General features: G+C 42.3%; 2 protein-coding genes across 2 annotated transcripts; both read left to right on the forward strand.

Annotated features, from left to right (window-relative positions):
* Positions 1-8,219: 8,219 nt before the first annotated feature.
* Positions 8,220-12,542, forward strand: LOC147310454 (aldo-keto reductase family 1 member B1-like). The gene is made up of 10 exons (XM_086268068.1): positions 8,220-8,396; positions 8,866-9,033; positions 9,445-9,561; positions 10,554-10,631; positions 10,730-10,852; positions 10,968-11,074; positions 11,188-11,269; positions 11,648-11,731; positions 11,998-12,080; positions 12,200-12,542. The coding sequence occupies exons 1-10, from the start codon at positions 8,331-8,333 to the stop codon at positions 12,240-12,242; spliced, it is 951 nt and encodes a 316-aa protein (XP_086124194.1). The 5' UTR covers positions 8,220-8,330; the 3' UTR covers positions 12,243-12,542.
* A 1,209-nt stretch (positions 12,543-13,751) lies between these two features.
* On the forward strand, positions 13,752-17,891 carry LOC147310455 (aldo-keto reductase family 1 member B1-like). The gene is made up of 10 exons (XM_086268069.1): positions 13,752-13,971; positions 14,441-14,608; positions 15,005-15,121; positions 16,114-16,191; positions 16,292-16,414; positions 16,530-16,636; positions 16,750-16,831; positions 17,210-17,293; positions 17,560-17,642; positions 17,762-17,891. The coding sequence occupies exons 1-10, from the start codon at positions 13,906-13,908 to the stop codon at positions 17,802-17,804; spliced, it is 951 nt and encodes a 316-aa protein (XP_086124195.1). The 5' UTR covers positions 13,752-13,905; the 3' UTR covers positions 17,805-17,891.
* The last annotated feature ends 408 nt before the right edge of the window (positions 17,892-18,299 follow it).

An 18,299-nucleotide genomic window follows, 5' to 3' on the forward strand; every position in this document is an offset into this window, starting at 1 on the left:
AAGCTCTAATAAAGCATTTGTTATCTTGTCTTTTATGACAACACACATATAACACTGTGATACAAATGAGGTAACTGGTTTGGTTAAATTGTAGGGCAGGCTCTGCTAGTTGGGCATGAAGCCATCTCACATTAAATACATATTATTTTTTTATGCAAAATACTCAAGCGTTTAATATCTATTTCAGAGATGGTATTTCCCTTTCGATGTAAGTGGCCTCCTTGACTCCTACAAATACTTCCTTACTATACTTAGGTACAAATTTCCGGTAAAGGTAGTTGTTTTTCCCGACCACTTTTACTCCCTACATGTTTTAACAAATATCTGTGCTTTCTTCTCCTTACATTTTCAAAACAGACTCATTACTTTAGCTTTAATGCATTTGAGGGAAGTTTTGTCATTGCCAGCTTTCAGGCATCAAAGCGATTTGAGACTAAACTGTAACATGAAAGGCAGTCCTGTTCGTGTATTAATCTTCTTTCTTTCTTTCTTTCTTTCTTTCTTTCTTTCTTTCTTTCTTTCTTTCCTTCTTTCCTTCTTTCTTGCTTGCTTGACACAACACCAGAATGACTGCAGGTGTCTATAAGTTGCGGTACTTCAGGATCTAGCTAGCCTTACTGAAGAGGAGCAAACATAAAGGGAGTGGCTTAAAAAAGTGGCAGGTAGTTTCAAATGCAAGGTATCTATCAGCCTAACAAACATCAGCAAACACAAACTGTTTGTGGGCAGTTTGTCACACAGTGTGTTGCTAGCTAAAGGTCCAGTTGCTGTATTTCACAGGAGAGAAAAGAAAGAGGGCTAACTTTACTCAGAGATGGAGAAAGATAAGAAAGACATGAGAGAAAGAAGAGAGATTGGATTTAAATGTAAGGACTGTTTAGTGGTATTTGATAAACTGTAAATGTAAAGCTTACATGTAATTCCTCATGTTTTTAAATCAGATATTCGGTCTGTACATTCAACATTATGTTTTTTTCATATTGTGAAATGTGCTGTAAAACAAATCGAGGTAGACTAACTGCTATTTAAAAGCTGCATGAAAATAAACAGGTTAGTGCAGGATAAACAGGTTAATTCGCTGTACTGTGATGGTTCTAAAGTAAAGAACAATGTGTGACTGGTGCCCAGTGACTGTCGTTCATGGTCAGAGTAAGGTTGCATCAAGTGTAGCAGACATTCATATGAACCTCAGCTGATGATGCTTAGATTCATTGACTGAATTGCACCTTCATACCAAATTTATACCATCTAGAAAAAAGGCAGCAGAAACAATGCTTGCTGTCAGTGGAGGATGGAATCAGCAGGACAACTCATGAAATATCTGCTGACATCTGGTTTAATTACGTTGTGTAAATCCACAAAGAGCAGCAGGTCAGCTGATCACAGCCTGTACACTAGTCTGAAAGTCTCCTGAAGTTCTCAATAGAAATTATTGTCAGTTATGATTTTTTTCCCCCTCCACACTCAGCGATTACAACCAATTTTAGGGTTCCCCCACCTGCTGAATCCCACTTTACTGTACACATTTTCCTGTTTTGAGGCAAAGTCATCCTCTACAATGTAGGCAACAGAAAATAGATATATTTTCCTTTTTTTCCCTTCAGATTCAAGCTGAGTATAATTAGAATTTTAAAAAAGTTAGACTGAACGTTTGTATTCCCATCTATTAATATTATTTTATCATTATGTTAATATAACACAATAATATAACACAAGGTTCATATAGCTTTGCACACAAATAGAAACATCCTCCAAAGAGCTACTTTTTACTTTCTTACTTTGAGTGCATTTCAGAGCTTGTACAGTTCTATTTTTACTTAAGTAAAGAATTTGACTCAGTACTTCAACTTTTACTGGAGTAGTTTTTAACAGTAGTATCTGTACTTCTACATAAGCACAGAATATCTGTAGTTTTGCCAACTCGGCTTGTTCATGGAAATCAAAACCACCTTTTTTGAAATCCGGCAACGGGAGAAAAACCCCACCAAACTCCGTGCTCCCAGCGTCTGACGAAAAGCCACAGACTGAGCAGCAGGTATATTCTTGCCTCACCGTCCGTCCGTGGTGAGTCAATTCAAGTGGGTACTAATGCAAAGGGTCACTGAGCAGTGACAAAATTTTCTCACAATAATCTTTCTGGTTTAGCAAAACTGTGCACTTACCCTTGTCTGCTGGACGGATGGTATTGCTGTTCTCATTATTAAGCGATGTGAATGCTTTCTTCTCCTCCTCCTGCATTGCTGTATCATCACCGCAACCTTTGCATTGCTGGGACAGGCCGAAACCTTCATCTGTAGTTGCTCTGCTTCCACATCTGCAATGTTGTTATTTTGAATTGCTGTTTCTGTGACTGTGATCAGTTCCACTAGCGGGATTTGTCTTGGTGTCACAGCAAAGTTCAACCCTTTTGCTTTGCTTGGGTGAGTTGTCTGTCAGATAAAATTTTCACCCACTTGCTCACATCTTCGGTGTGGCCGCTGAGGACACACACATATTTTTCTGGTATTCTTTATGGCATCAATTTCAGCAATGTCCTGAAAACATTCCTCAGAAATTTTGGTCCATATTGACATGATGTCATAGTCCTGGGTCGGTGACCCAGCGCTTTTGGTTTGTTATCATTTTCTAGATGATGATTGTTTAAGTTCTGTGTTATTTTCGATCTGCCTCTAAGTCTGCGTCTGTACCTGTCTGTCTATGGTGTCTCCCCATCTGTTTGTGAATCTGTCTGTTTAGTTCAATGTCTTGTCTGGTTCCATGTATCTGAGTTTCCTGTTTTATTGTGAAGGTCCGTGTCGTATGTGAGTGTGATCAGTTTACGTTTCCCCTGTCCCGTCAGCCCAGATTCCTCCCAGCTGTGTTGCCCTCCTGTCTCTCATCCCCTGATTACTGGTGTGTGTATTTAAGCCCTGTGTGTTCTCCTGCCTGTTGCCGGTTCGTCTGTGTTCCTCCGTGTCAGTCTGTGTTTCCACCGTGTCTTCTCCCTGCTGTTCATCGTCATCCTCCTCTGCTCGTTTTCATTCAGGTTTGTGCTCTGTAGTTTAGTTGTTTCCCAGTTTAGTTTAGTTCGAGCCCCGTTTGCTGTTTGTCCACATTCTTTTGTGTTCAATAAATCACCTTCACTCCTCTACGACTGCCTGCGCTTGGATCCTCATTTATTCCACACGGCTCGCCTCGGCAGCCGTGACAGTACGAACCGGCCACTATGGACCCAGCAGCAGTTAACCCGCCCGAGGAGCTCCGGGAGGACATTATTTACTCGGTGGACAGATTAATTAACTTATGGCTCGAGCATGAGGGGAGAGAATTCCGCCAAGGCATAGCTGTTCGGCTACAGCGCTTAGTTTCTGGTCTCCCCTGGTTGCTCAGCTCACTTCACCCGCTCACACAGAATTTCGTTCTGAACGAGCTTCATCTTCTCCCCCCTGCTACCACCCACTCTGCAACTCATGCTTCACTCCCTGACCCGACGGAGAGTGTCCTGCCCGGCCCGTCGGTCCAGCCTTCAAATGGGAAACGGCACTCACGCCGTCGACGCCCCTCGCCACAGTCGGACCCCAGGATATCAGAGCGGCCGACTGTGGTGAGTAAAAAGGATAACGGCTCCAATCTGAACTGTAAGACTTTTTCTTCTGGGGTTGTTCGGGGTGTGTCAGTGGGAGCTAATTCACAAAGCTTACCTACCTTCGTGATAACTGATCTCTCCCAGGTTGGCATTTTTAAGACTTCAGCGAAAGCAAAGGGCTGTTGTTCTTCTGAACCTGTTAAACCCATGTCAGCTAACCCAGGGTCTGCTAAAACTGTGGCATATATCCCAGAGACAATTAACACCAGCTCTGATAATACCAGGACTGTTTATTCTTTTGAACTGCAACCGGAAGCTCAGTTAGCCGCCCGGCCTCAAGCTCAGTTAGCCGCCCGGCCTCAAGCTCAGTTAGCCGCCCGGCCTCAAGCTCAGTTAGCCGCCCGGCCTCAAGCTCAGTTAGCCGCCCGGCCTCAAGCTCAGTTAGCCGCCCGGCCTCAAGCATTGTTTCAGTCACCCTCAGTTCAGCCTCCTGTTCAGCAGCCACTAGCCCTGCACCCTGTGTCACTTGCTACTCCGGTACAACAAGCCCAGTCAAATCAATCTAAAAGGAACTGGGTTTCATCCGTTTGTTCTAAGCAGAGCGTCAAACCTAATGATAATGTCAACATTCCTCAAAGGCTGGCCAGTTCTGAGACTGAGATGCACTCCAGGGCCTCCCCAGAGGCTGGGTTTCAGCCCCCATCAGACTCTGGACCCCTGGAGTTTAAGAAGCCAGCTGAGGACTGCACAGAGCTGTCGCTGTCTGAGCAGGGTCAATGCTCTGCGCAGCTGCAGGCCGCTATGTGTTTGCCAGAGGCCCGTGTGCCTGCTGGTCCTGTTCTGTCCCTGCCAGAGGCCCGTGTGCCTGCTGGTCCTGTTCTGTCCCTGCCAGAGGCCCGTGTGCCTGCTGGTCCTGTTCTGTCCCTGCCAGAGGTCTCCGCACCTGCTGGTTCTGTTGCGTTCCTGCCAGAGGTCTCCGCACCTGCTGGTTCTGTTCTGTGGGTGCCAGGGGCTCCAGTGCCCACTGGTTCTGAGACTGTTTTTGCTGGGGGGGCCCGAGGAGCCCGTCCAGCCATCTGCCTCGTCAGCTGGGGGGCCCGAGGAGCCCATCCAGCCACCAGCTGCTCCACCAACAGCCTCATCCACGCTTGCAGCAGCAGTTTCATCCATGCCGCCACCTGCTGCAGCGCCTCCGTCTGCATCCTCCATGCCGTTGCCTGGCCCGGCCTCTGCTGCATCCTCCACGCTGTCGCCTGGTCCGGATTCAGCATCCTCAGCGTCGCCTGGTCCAGCGCATGCTTCGGCTTCATCCGCTTCACCTGGTCCAGCCACTGCTTCATCCTCGCCTGGTCCAGCCTCCGTGTCTTCATCCTCGCCTGGTCCAGCCTCCGTGTCTTCATCCTCGCCTGGTCCAGCCTCCGTGTCTTCATCCTCGCCTGGTCCAGCCTCCGTGTCTTCATCCTCGCCTGGTCCAGCCTCCGTGTCTTCATCCTCGCCTGGTCCAGCCTCCGTGTCTTCATCCTCGCCTGGTCCAGCCTCCGTGTCTTCATCCTCGCCTGGTCCAGCCTCCGTGTCTTCATCCTCGCCTGGTCCAGCCTCCGTGTCTTCATCCTCGCCTGGTCCAGCCTCCGTGTCTTCATCCTCGCCTGGTCCAGCCTCCGTGTCTTCATCCTCGCCTGGTCCAGCCTCTGCGTCCGCCTCGTCTGGTCCAGCCTCTGCGTCCGCCTCGTCTGGTCCAGCCTCTGCGTCCGCCTCGTCTGGTCCAGCCTCTGCGTCCGCCTCGTCTGGTCCAGCCTCTGCGTCCGCCTCGTCTGGTCCAGCCTCCGCTTCACCTGGGGCTGCAGGGGCCACGCAGCCTTCAGGTCCCCTACTACCACCTCCACATCGTCGGTCATCTGCCTGGCCGCCTGTTGGGCATCTCCGCCGCCGTGGACGCCCTCCTGAACGCCGCCACTGCCTTCCACGTGGCCGGCCTCCGGACTTGTTTCCACGCCGCTGTTGCCGTCCGCACGGTCGGCCCCCAGAACTGTTTCCACGCCGCTGCCTACTGCGTGGCCGGCATCGGGACCGGCCCCGCTGCCGTTCGCATGGTCGGCCTCCTGAACTTGACCATCTGGGCCTTTTGGACTCTGTCCCTCCGTCCTGGGCCCCCTCCGCCCACCCTGGTCGGGTGTTTTTTTTTTTTTGGTCCGTTTTTGTGTTTCTGCTGGGCTGTCTGGAGCCAGCCCTTGAGGGGGGGGGGGGTACTGTCATGGTCCTGGGTCGGTGACCCAGCGCTTTTGGTTTGTTATCATTTTCTAGATGATGATTGTTTAAGTTCTGTGTTATTTTCGATCTGCCTCTAAGTCTGCGTCTGTACCTGTCTGTCTATGGTGTCTCCCCATCTGTTTGTGAATCTGTCTGTTTAGTTCAATGTCTTGTCTGGTTCCATGTATCTGAGTTTCCTGTTTTATTGTGAAGGTCCGTGTCGTATGTGAGTGTGATCAGTTTACGTTTCCCCTGTCCCGTCAGCCCAGATTCCTCCCAGCTGTGTTGCCCTCCTGTCTCTCATCCCCTGATTACTGGTGTGTGTGTATTTAAGCCCTGTGTGTTCTCCTGCCTGTTGCCGGTTCGTCTGTGTTCCTCTGTGTCAGTCTGTGTTCCCACCGTGTCTTCTCCCTGCTGTTCATCGTCATCCTCCTCTGCTCGTTTTCATTCAGGTTTGTGCTCTGTAGTTTAGTTGTTTCCCAGTTTAGTTTAGTTCGAGCCCCGTTTGCTGTTTGTCCACATTCTTTTGTGTTCAATAAATCACCTTCACTCCTCTACGACTGCCTGCACTTGGATCCTCATTTATTCCACACGGCTCGCCTCGGCAGCCGTGACACATGATATCATCGCACAATTGCTGCAGATTTGTCTGTGCGATTTGTCTTGTTCCACCACATTCAAAAGGTAATCGAGTAGATTTCGATCTGGTGCTTTGGAAAGAACCTTGGGCCTAACTTTTATCTCCTTGAAGGAAGTTTGGTGTAAAAGAGAAGTCAAAATCAGTTTGAAAACAAAAAATTGTGAAAATATATATATACATAGTGTCTACATTTTTAACGCAACTGATAAAAACATACATATTATCAGGATAATAATGGATTGCATTTATATATATCCTTCCACTATTCATTCACTCTCACACACTGCTGGAGGCAGCTACAGTTGTAGCCACAGCTGCCCTGGAGCAGACTGACAGAAGCGAGGCTGCCATATCGTGCCATCGGCGCTTCTGGCCAACACCAGTAGGTGAAGTGTCTTGCCCAAGGACACAACGACCAGAACAAAGAGCCCAGGGATCGAACCGGTGACCTTCCGGTTACATAACATAGTTATTCTTTTGGAATTCAGCCATGGGTGCTTGACCCTGTTTAGGAACAGTTTGTTCTTATGCATAAGAACAAACTGTTCCTGACAAAGAGGAGGACTGTATATCTATATTAACTCTAATGAGCAGAGAAAAGTTTTTAAAGTTTTTATCATTAACGTTGTGATCTTTGTGAGAACATCTGCATTTAGACATATTTCCATTTTGACATGTCACGTTTAACATATCATTGAATCTGCAGCTGTAGTTTTCAGTGTGTTGCTGAAGTAATATTCACTGCATGATTCAGCATTTTGTTCTGAGAACAGAGTGCTGAATCACATGTTATCTTTTGCCTTCTGAAGATAACATGCACCAACATCTCAATAAACGCACTTATATTTACAACGTCTTCACCTTGACAGAACAGGCCTTTAGTCAACAAAAAGTTACTGCTTCACTATCCTACTGCTGTAAACCCAACTCAGTCAGAAAAAGAAAATTTTTCTTTTGTGTGTGTTTCCCACTAGTTTATAGTAAGTGAGTTCTGACAGATTTTTGGTCTTGGGAGCATATATTTTGAAAGGCTTTCCTAACCTTGGTTTGCTGAATAAACCCTGCAGCAATCTTCCGCTGAAGCTTTTTAATTAACACACGTTGCTGTCTCTTCTCCTCCGCGTCCTGTGTTCAAAGATTATTTTTGAGGGGGGATTAATTCATTCAGACTGACCTAAAATCGCAAGCCGTGCTAATAGAAACTTTATCAAATTGCATAATCTTATTTACAATACTTTGCGTTCCTGTGATGGTTGTATACTAACTTTTCACTTTCCTGTAAACTCTTGACACAACTGAGACTGCTTACTGCCTCGATTCTGACAAGTTTACAGCACTGTATATGGTTGTGAACGTTATAGTGACTATACACTAATTGATGTCACAGACATGTTTTTTGTAAACTCTAGAGGAGTCATCTATTGCTGCATCGTTGTAAGAGGTATCAATGGTAAGTGTCAATTAAAAAATTTCATTTTACTTTGTCTGCGGATTTATGTTTACACATATAAGAGGTTACCAATTTAAAGTGAGATGCAGTCAAATGTCAGTTTCAGTAACACAATAATTTTGTTTGCAGCTTTTCAGAATTATGCTCAGACTGAATAAAGACATTACTTTCAAATTTTCCACATTATCCAAATTGTGGAAATTATAGAACTACCCGTTAAAATTTTTTATGTACACCTAACAGAATATTTCTGCACTGTGTGTAAGAAAAGCGGGGCCCATTGAAAGCCTTCCTATTTCACTGATATTATGATTATGTAAGAGACGGTCTCCTCCTACTACTAGAGAGAGTATATAGTAGCATGAGTCAGTACATTCAAACAGTGAGTGTTCCGACTAGGTTGAGAACGTTACTTCAAAGCTACTAAGATGATACCTGCTGTTACACTTAACAATGGAGCAAAGATGCCAATAGTGGGTCTGGGCACCTGGAGGGTAAGTCTTAGATTTTTTTGTTTTAAACTAGCTCTGTGGGAGACTGCTAATCTGTCCATGCTCACCCTACTTTTCAATGAATATTTCTGCTACTCTCATTATTTTTCACTGGTTTCACTCGTCTATGTTATCTGTACTATTTATATTTAATTTGTTTTTATATAACAAATTCCCTATCTTGCTGATAGAGTCTGGTTACAAAAGAAACCAAAGTAACATGTTATTTACATAGTGCAACTAAAGTAAAATAAACTGGATTGTAGAGGCTAATCCTACGTGACGCGATGTCACTGGTATGCATGAATGAATTAAACAGTCCAATAACTCCAGCAGTACTTATCTTGTCCTTTTTGGTCTTTATTCCAACATCATTTTACCATAACAACGCAGCGGTCACAAACTGCTTGCCTTCTTGCGATTCACACTTGCTTTATTCATTCCATGTTTTTCTATCACCTTACCTGTGCAGTCAGAACCAGGAAAAGTGACTGAGGCCGTGAAAGTCGCCATAAGTTGTGGCTACAGACACATAGATGGCGCTTATGTGTATCAGAATGAAGAAGAAGTTGGAGCTGGAATCCATGCAATGATTGATCAAGGAGTGGTAAAGAGGGAAGACCTATTCATTGTGAGCAAGGTGAGCTTTAGAGAGAGCCAATAAAAATGAGTATAAACCATTTTATTATCTCAGGTTGTCTTCCAAAGCAGTCGCTTTGGAAGACAACCTGAGGCATGTGGCTTTCCACACCATGGTGATCCCTTTACATGAAAGATCCCCAGCTGAGATGGGATAAAGACACAAGCTAGTGAATTCCTAGTGCTGGTTCCAAGGGTCGGTGGAAGGGTTGTGTCAGGAAGGGTATCTAAGCTGAATCAAAAGCAACCACTCTGGAAATAAAGGAGCAGCTAAGCAGCAGTACCTTTATAGTAGTTATGTTGTTAGTTGCATAAGGAAATAATGAGGGTACAATGGTCATACTATAACATGTTTACAGCGTTGGGGGAAATGAGACACCTTGTTTGTAAAACTCCTGCTTATTTTTCCTAGTTATGGTGCACCTTTCACCTTCCATCTCTGGTGAGAACAGCTTGTGAGAAGACTCTCAATGACCTGAAGCTGGACTACCTGGATCTTTACCTCATGCATTTCCCAATGGGGACCAAGGTCTGGAAACTTCTGTCCAGTCCTTACAATACAGTTAACTTTCTCTAAAATCTCTGTGATATAATAGTGTTTATAATGAACTGCAATTCATTATTATCAGGATGTCCAAAACACTCGCTGAAAAGCCTTCAGCTAATCCAAAATGCTGCCGCAAGAGTCCTGACAGGGACTAGAACGAGAGAGCATATTTCTCCTGTTTTGGCTTCCCTTCATTGGCTTCCTGTTAAATCCAGAATTGAATTCAAAATCCTGCTCCTCACATACAAGGTCTTAAATAATCAGGCCCCATCTTATCTTAATGACCTTGTAGTACCATATCACCCTATTAGAGCACTTTGCTCTCGCTCTGCAGAACTACTTGTTGTTCCTAGAGTATTTAAAAGTAGAATGGGAGGCAGAGCCTTCAGTTTTCAGGCCCCTCTTCTGTGGAACCAGCTTCCAGACAGACACTATCTCTACTTTCAAGATTAGGCTTAAAACTTTCCTTTTTGCTAAAGCATATAGTTAGGGCTGGACCAGGTGACCCTGAATCCTCCCTTAGTTATGCTGCAATAGACGTAGGCTGCCGGGGATTCCCATGATGCATTGAGTTTTTCCTTTCCAGTCACCTTTCTCACTCACTATGTGTTAATAGACCTCTCTGCATTGAATCATATCTGTTGTTAACCTCTGTCTCTCTTCCACAGCATGTCTTTTATCCTGTCTTCCTTCTCTCACCCCAACCGGTCGCAGCAGATGGCCGCCCCTCCCTGAGCCTGGTTCTGCCGGAGGTTTCTTCCTGTTAAAAGGGAGTTTTTCCTTCCCACTGTCGCCAAAGTGCTTGCTCATAGGGGGTCATATGATTGTTGGGTTTTTCTCATACGAAGCGCCTTGAGGCGACTTTTGTTGTGATTTGGCGCTATATAAATAAAATAAAATTGAATTGTATTATCAGACTGAACTATGCAGTCTAAATTTAATACTGTCTTGAACACATCTTTTGGCCACTGCAGCCAGGAGATGATCTTTTTCCTGTGGATGAGAATGGGCAGGTTATTTCTGACAACAGCAACTTCTTGGACACTTGGGAGGTAATATAAATGACTTATTGCACAGTGATAATCCCGTGGACTTGCTGAACCAAATTAAAATATGCTGTGCTAAAACCAGTTTATGATTTATCTTAAAGGCCATGGAAAAGCTGGTGGATGCTGGTTTGGTCAAAGCTATCGGCATTTCCAACTTCAACAAAGACCAGATTGAAGCCATACTTAACAAGCCTGGCCTCAAGCACAAGCCTGCCAACCACCAGGTAGATTTTGCAAAATTGTTTTTTATTTATTTTGAATTCTGGAGGCATGCACTGTTAAAAGATGAAATGAAAATAAAAATAAAACAAAGTCCCCGAAATGTGGTTGTTTTCTTAGATTGAGTGCCACCCATATCTGACTCAAGAGAAGATGATCAACTACTGCCACTCAAAAGGCATCACAGTGACAGCATACAGTCCTCTAGGCTCCCCTGACAGACCCTGGTAAGAGGATGTACAATCTATTGTAAACAAAGCTAATGTAGGAGTATAATCAGCTTTACTTCTCGAGGATATTAACAGTGTCACATTGTTTTTCTTGTCCTCTTCTACTAAAGGGCTTCATCTGATGAACCCTCACTGCTGGAGGAACCTAAGATCAAGGCCATTGCTCAAAAGTACAAGAAAACTCCAGCACAGGTACTGAGGAATTACACAAGTCAGGAATTTTGAAATTTGAATTTCTAAATGAGACATCTCATGTTGGGTAAAAGGTCAGATATCAGACAGTAGGATCACGAGTGTGCAGCACAACCAGAGAACAACGAGATGCAGTATTTAACTAATATTGAATATCTTAGTTATTGGCTGCATGTTGTCTCCCATGGAAAACCAAAACCTGTGTGCTTACAGTTATGCAATGCAACATTTCAAAAGTTAAATTACTGACGTCAGCAAGAAGAAAATCAGTACTGTCATGTGGTGGATTAGAAGGCTTATTAAAAAAATATTTAAATCATGGGAAAGTTAAATAATACTGAACTGAATGACCACTGCTCGTTTGAACCATATCCCCAGGTTCTGATTAGGTTCCACATCGAAAGAAATGTGGTTGTCATTCCAAAGTCAGTAACACCCCATCGTGTCAAGGAGAACTTCCAGGTACAGTAATCATAAATATTCATGAGCAGATTTTGTTTTTAGTCTTTTTTAGCTAATATAGTGTATTCACACTGAGCAGTTATCATATTTAGATTTATTTGTGTAGAAATCTGCATTGTTGGGGGGAATTTAGGTCATGGACTTATGCAAAAATTTGTGTTTTTCTATGTTCTCATTTGGATTTTCATTATACGTGTTGGGTTCCATAGAGCAGCTCATATAGTTTGTGCAGGTTATAAGTTATTTTTCGGTTCTTTCTTTTTCAGCTGTTTGACTTCAAGTTGAGCAAAGATGACATGAAGGACATCCTCAGCTTGAATAAGGACTGGAGAGGCTTCACATTACAGTGGTGAGTAAAAATAAAGGAAGATTAAGGGTAAAGGGGATACAGAAAAAATAAAGACGTGGCATTATTCTAAAATAAACTGTGCTATCAATTAATGGCTATTTCTTGTCTTCTCTTTCCAGGGCTTCAAAACACAAAGACTTTCCCCTTAATGCAGAATACTAAGTTAATATGGTTCACCATGCCTTGTTTATATCAGTTTTGCTTGAATGTTTCCTCCAGAATTTAAAAATAAATCAATAAAATGAACAATGCAACTTGTGTGGCTTTGTTAAAAATCCTGTTAGGACATTTGTGTTTGCATTGGATGAATGTGAGTTCAGCTGCTTTTTAAGCCACAGTGAGGGTTTTGGAATGAGAGCGGCATTTCAGTGAAAATGTCAAATAGTTCTGCCAGAACTAATTTACAGTTTGTAAATGCATCATGTTGTCAAGCACCCATGGGTGCTTGACCCTGTTTAGGAACAGTTTGTTCTTATGCATAAGAACAAACTGTTCCTGACAAAGAGGAGGACTGTATATCTATATTAACTCTAATGAGCAGAGAAAAGTTTTTAAAGTTTTTATCATTAACGTTGTGATCTTTGTGAGAACATCTGCATTTAGACATATTTCCATTTTGACATGTCACGTTTAACATATCATTGAATCTGCAGCTGTAGTTTTCAGTGTGTTGCTGAAGTAATATTCACTGCATGATTCAGCATTTTGTTCTGAGAACAGAGTGCTGAATCACATGTTATCTTTTGCCTTCTGAAGATAACATGCACCAACATCTCAATAAACGCACTTATATTTACAACGTCTTCACCTTGACAGAACAGGCCTTTAGTCAACAAAAAGTTACTGCTTCACTATCCTACTGCTGTAAACCCAACTCAGTCAGAAAAAGAAAATTTTTCTTTTGTGTGTGTTTCCCACTAGTTTATAGTAAGTGAGTTCTGACAGATTTTTGGTCTTGGGAGCATATATTTTGAAAGGCTTTCCTAACCTTGGTTTGCTGAATAAACCCTGCAGCAATCTTCCGCTGAAGCTTTTTAATTAACACACGTTGCTGTCTCTTCTCCTCCGCGTCCTGTGTTCAAAGATTATTTTTGAGGGGGGATTAATTCATTCAGACTGACCTAAAATCGCAAGCCGTGCTAATAGAAACTTTATCAAATTGCATAATCTTATTTACAATACTTTGCGTTCCTGTGATGGTTGTATACTAACTTTTCACTTTCCTGTAAACTCTTGACACAACTGAGACTGCTTACTGCCTCGATTCTGACAAGTTTACAGCACTGTATATGGTTGTGAACGTTATAGTGACTATACACTAATTGATGTCACAGACATGTTTTTTGTAAACTCTAGAGGAGTCATCTATTGCTGCATCGTTGTAAGAGGTATCAATGGTAAGTGTCAATTAAAAAATTTCATTTTACTTTGTCTGCGGATTTATGTTTACACATATAAGAGGTTACCAATTTAAAGTGAGATGCAGTCAAATGTCAGTTTCAGTAACACAATAATTTTGTTTGCAGCTTTTCAGAATTATGCTCAGACTGAATAAAGACATTACTTTCAAATTTTCCACATTATCCAAATTGTGGAAATTATAGAACTACCCTTTAAAAATTTTTATGTACACCTAACAGAATATTTCTGCACTGTGTGTAAGAAAAGCGGGGCCCATTGAAAGCCTTCCTATTTCACTGATATTATGATTATGTAAGAGACGGTCTCCTCCTACTACTAGAGAGAGTATATAGTAGCATGAGTCAGTACATTCAAACAGTGAGTGTTCCGACTAGGTTGAGAACGTTACTTCAAAGCTACTAAGATGATACCTGCTGTTACACTTAACAATGGAGCAAAGATGCCAATAGTGGGTCTGGGCACCTGGAGGGTAAGTCTTAGATTTTTTTGTTTTAAACTAGCTCTGTGGGAGACTGCTAATCTGTCCATGCTCACCCTACTTTTCAATGAATATTTCTGCTACTCTCATTATTTTTCACTGGTTTCACTCGTCTATGTTATCTGTACTATTTATATTTAATTTGTTTTTATATAACAAATTCCCTATCTTGCTGATAGAGTCTGGTTACAAAAGAAACCAAAGTAACATGTTATTTACATAGTGCAACTAAAGTAAAATAAACTGGATTGTAGAGGCTAATCCTACGTGACGCGATGTCACTGGTATGCATGAATGAATTAAACAGTCCAATAACTCCAGCAGTACTTATCTTGTCCTTTTTGGTCTTTATTCCAACATCATTTTACCATAACAACGCAGCGGTCACAAACTGCTTGCCTTCTTGCGATTCACACTTGCTTTATTCATTCCATGTTTTTCTATCACCTTACCTGTGCAGTCAGAACCAGGAAAAGTGACTGAGGCCGTGAAAGTCGCCATAAGTTGTGGCTACAGACACATAGATGGCGCTTATGTGTATCAGAATGAAGAAGAAGTTGGAGCTGGAATCCATGCAATGATTGATCAAGGAGTGGTAAAGAGGGAAGACCTATTCATTGTGAGCAAGGTGAGCTTTAGAGAGAGCCAATAAAAATGAGTATAAACCATTTTATTATCTCAGGTTGTCTTTGGAAGACAACCTGAGGCATGTGGCTTTCCACACCATGGTGATCCCTTTACATGAAAGATCCCCAGCTGAGATGGGATAAAGACACAAGCTAGTGAATTCCTAGTGCTGGTTCCAAGGGTCGGTGGAAGGGTTGTGTCAGGAAGGGTATCTAAGCTGAATCAAAAGCAACCACTCTGGAAATAAAGGAGCAGCTAAGCAGCAGTACCTTTATAGTAGTTATGTTGTTAGTTGCATAAGGAAATAATGAGGGTACAATGGTCATACTATAACATGTTTACAGCGTTGGGGGAAATGAGACACCTTGTTTGTAAAACTACTGCTTATTTTTCCTAGTTATGGTGCACCTTTCACCTTCCATCTCTGGTGAGAACAGCTTGTGAGAAGACTCTCAAGGACCTGAAGCTGGACTACCTGGATCTTTACCTCATGCATTTCCCAATGGGGACCAAGGTCTGGAAACTTCTGTCCAGTCCTTACAATACAGTTAACTTTCTCTAAAATCTCTGTGATATAATAGTGTTTATAATGAACTGCAATTCATTATTATCAGGATGTCCAAAACACTCGCTGAAAAGCCTTCAGCTAATCCAAAATGCTGCTGCAAGAGTCCTGACAGGGACTAGAACGAGAGAGCATATTTCTCCTGTTTTGGCTTCCCTTCATTGGCTTCCTGTTAAATCCAGAATTGAATTCAAAATCCTGCTCCTCACATACAAGGTCTTAAATAATCAGGCCCCATCTTATCTTAATGACCTTGTAGTACCATATCACCCTATTAGAGCACTTTGCTCTCGCTCTGCAGAACTACTTGTTGTTCCTAGAGTATTTAAAAGTAGAATGGGAGGCAGAGCCTTCAGTTTTCAGGCCCCTCTTCTGTGGAACCAGCTTCCAGACAGACACTATCTCTACTTTCAAGATTAGGCTTAAAACTTTCCTTTTTGCTAAAGCATATAGTTAGGGCTGGACCAGGTGACCCTGAATCCTCCCTTAGTTATGCTGCAATAGACGTAGGCTGCCGGGGATTCCCATGATGCATTGAGTTTTTCCTTTCCAGTCACCTTTCTCACTCACTATGTGTTAATAGACCTCTCTGCATTGAATCATATCTGTTATTAACTTCTGTCTCTCTTCCACAGCATGTCTTTTATCCTGTCTTCCTTCTCTCACCCCAACCGGTCGCAGCAGATGGCCGCCCCTCCCTGAGCCTGGTTCTGCCAGAGGTTTCTTCCTGTTAAAAGGGAGTTTTTCCTTCCCACTGTCGCCAAAGTGCTTGCTCATAGGGGGTCATATGATTGTTGGGTTTTTCTCATACGAAGCGCCTTGAGGCGACTTTTGTTGTGATTTGGCGCTATATAAATAAAATAAAATTGAATTGTATTATCAGACTGAACTATGCAGTCTAAATTTAATACTGTCTTGAACACATCTTTTGGCCACTGCAGCCAGGAGATGATCTTTTTCCTGTGGATGAGAATGGGCAGGTTATTTCTGACAACAGCAACTTCTTGGACACTTGGGAGGTAATATAAATGACTTATTGCACAGTGATAATCCCGTGGACTTGCTGACAACCAAATTAAAATATGCTGTGCTAAAACCAGTTTATGATTTATCTTAAAGGCCATGGAAAAGCTGGTGGATGCTGGTTTGGTCAAAGCTATCGGCATTTCCAACTTCAACAAAGACCAGATTGAAGCCATACTTAACAAGCCTGGCCTCAAGCACAAGCCTGCCAACCACCAGGTAGATTTTGCAAAATTGTTTTTTATTTATTTTGAATTCTGGAGGCATGCACTGTTAAAAGATGAAATGAAAATAAAAATAAAACAAAGTCCCCGAAATGTGGTTGTTTTCTTAGATTGAGTGCCACCCATATCTGACTCAAGAGAAGATGATCAACTACTGCCACTCAAAAGGCATCACAGTGACAGCATACAGTCCTCTAGGCTCCCCTGACAGACCCTGGTAAGAGGATGTACAATCTATTGTAAACAAAGCTAATGTAGGAGTATAATCAGCTTTACTTCTCGAGGATATTAACAGTGTCACATTGTTTTTCTTGTCCTCTTCTACTAAAGGGCTTCATCTGATGAACCCTCGCTGCTGGAGGAACCTAAGATCAAGGCCATTGCTCAAAAGTACAAGAAAACTCCAGCACAGGTACTGAGGAATTACACAAGTCAGGAATTTTGAAATTTGAATTTCTAAATGAGACATCTCATGTTGGGTAAAAGGTCAGATATCAGACAGTAGGATCACGAGTGTGCAGCACAACCAGAGAACAACGAGATGCAGTATTTAACTAATATTGAATATCTTAGTTATTGGCTGCATGTTGTCTCCCATGGAAAACCAAAACCTGTGTGCTTACAGTTATGCAATGCAACATTTCAAAAGTTAAATTACTGACGTCAGCAAGAAGAAAATCAGTACTGTCATGTGGTGGATTAGAAGGCTTATTAAAAAAATATTTAAATCATGGGAAAGTTAAATAATACTGAACTGAATGACCACTGCTCGTTTGAACCATATCCCCAGGTTCTGATTAGGTTCCACATCGAAAGAAATGTGGTTGTCATTCCAAAGTCAGTAACACCCCATCGTGTCAAGGAGAACTTCCAGGTACAGTAATCATAAATATTCATGAGCAGATTTTGGTTTTAGTCTTTTTTAGCTAATATAGTGTATTCACACTGAGCAGTTATCATATTTAGATTTATTTGTGTAGAAATCTGCATTGTTGGGGGGAATTTAGGTCATGGACTTATGCAAAAATTTGTGTTTTTCTATGTTCTCATTTGGATTTTCATTATACGTGTTGGGTTCCATAGAGCAGCTCATATAGTTTGTGCAGGTTATAAGTTATTTTTCGGTTCTTTCTTTTTCAGCTGTTTGACTTCAAGTTGAGCAAAGATGACATGAAGGACATCCTCAGCTTGAATAAGGACTGGAGAGGCTTCACATTACAGTGGTGAGTAAAAATAAAGGAAGATTAAGGGTAAAGGGGATACAGAAAAAATAAAGACGTGGCATTATTCTAAAATAAACTGTGCTATCAATTAATGGCTATTTCTTGTCTTCTCTTTCCAGGGCTTCAAAACACAAAGACTTTCCCCTTAATGCAGAATACTAAGTTAATATGGTTCACCATGCCTTGTTTATATCAGTTTTGCATGAATGTTTCCTCCAGAATTTAAAAATAAATCAATAAAATGAACAATGCAACTTGTGTGGCTTTGTTAAAAATCCTGTTAGGACATTTGTGTTTGCATTGGATGAATGTGAGTTCAGCTGCTTTTTAAGCCACAGTGAGGGTTTTGGAATGAGAGAGGCATTTCAGTGAAAATGTCAAATAGTTCTGCCAGAACTAATTTACAGTTTGTAAATGCATCATGTTGTAATCCATGTAATTAAAATTATGGATGAAAAGGCACAAAATAAGCCAGTAATTAAACTGTAGATCTACCAGTACAAAAAACCCAGCATCTTCTTGTTGACATGATTAAAAAAAAAACAACAACAACAAACATTTGTCCTTTCATACCTATATGGTATTAATTTTTTTTTCTTAGGAGAAAGGGGGGGAAAAAAGCACCTTACTTTTGGGAGCTTGGGGGACTTTGTTGGT

This window comes from Aulonocara sp. 'chitande type north' Nkhata Bay, linkage group LG17 (genome assembly GCF_057382095.1).
Source record: "Aulonocara sp. 'chitande type north' Nkhata Bay isolate Kocher_YH1m ecotype deep benthic linkage group LG17, A_spYH_male_GT1.1, whole genome shotgun sequence".
NCBI classification, from domain to species: Eukaryota; Metazoa; Chordata; class Actinopteri; order Cichliformes; family Cichlidae; genus Aulonocara; species Aulonocara sp. 'chitande type north' Nkhata Bay.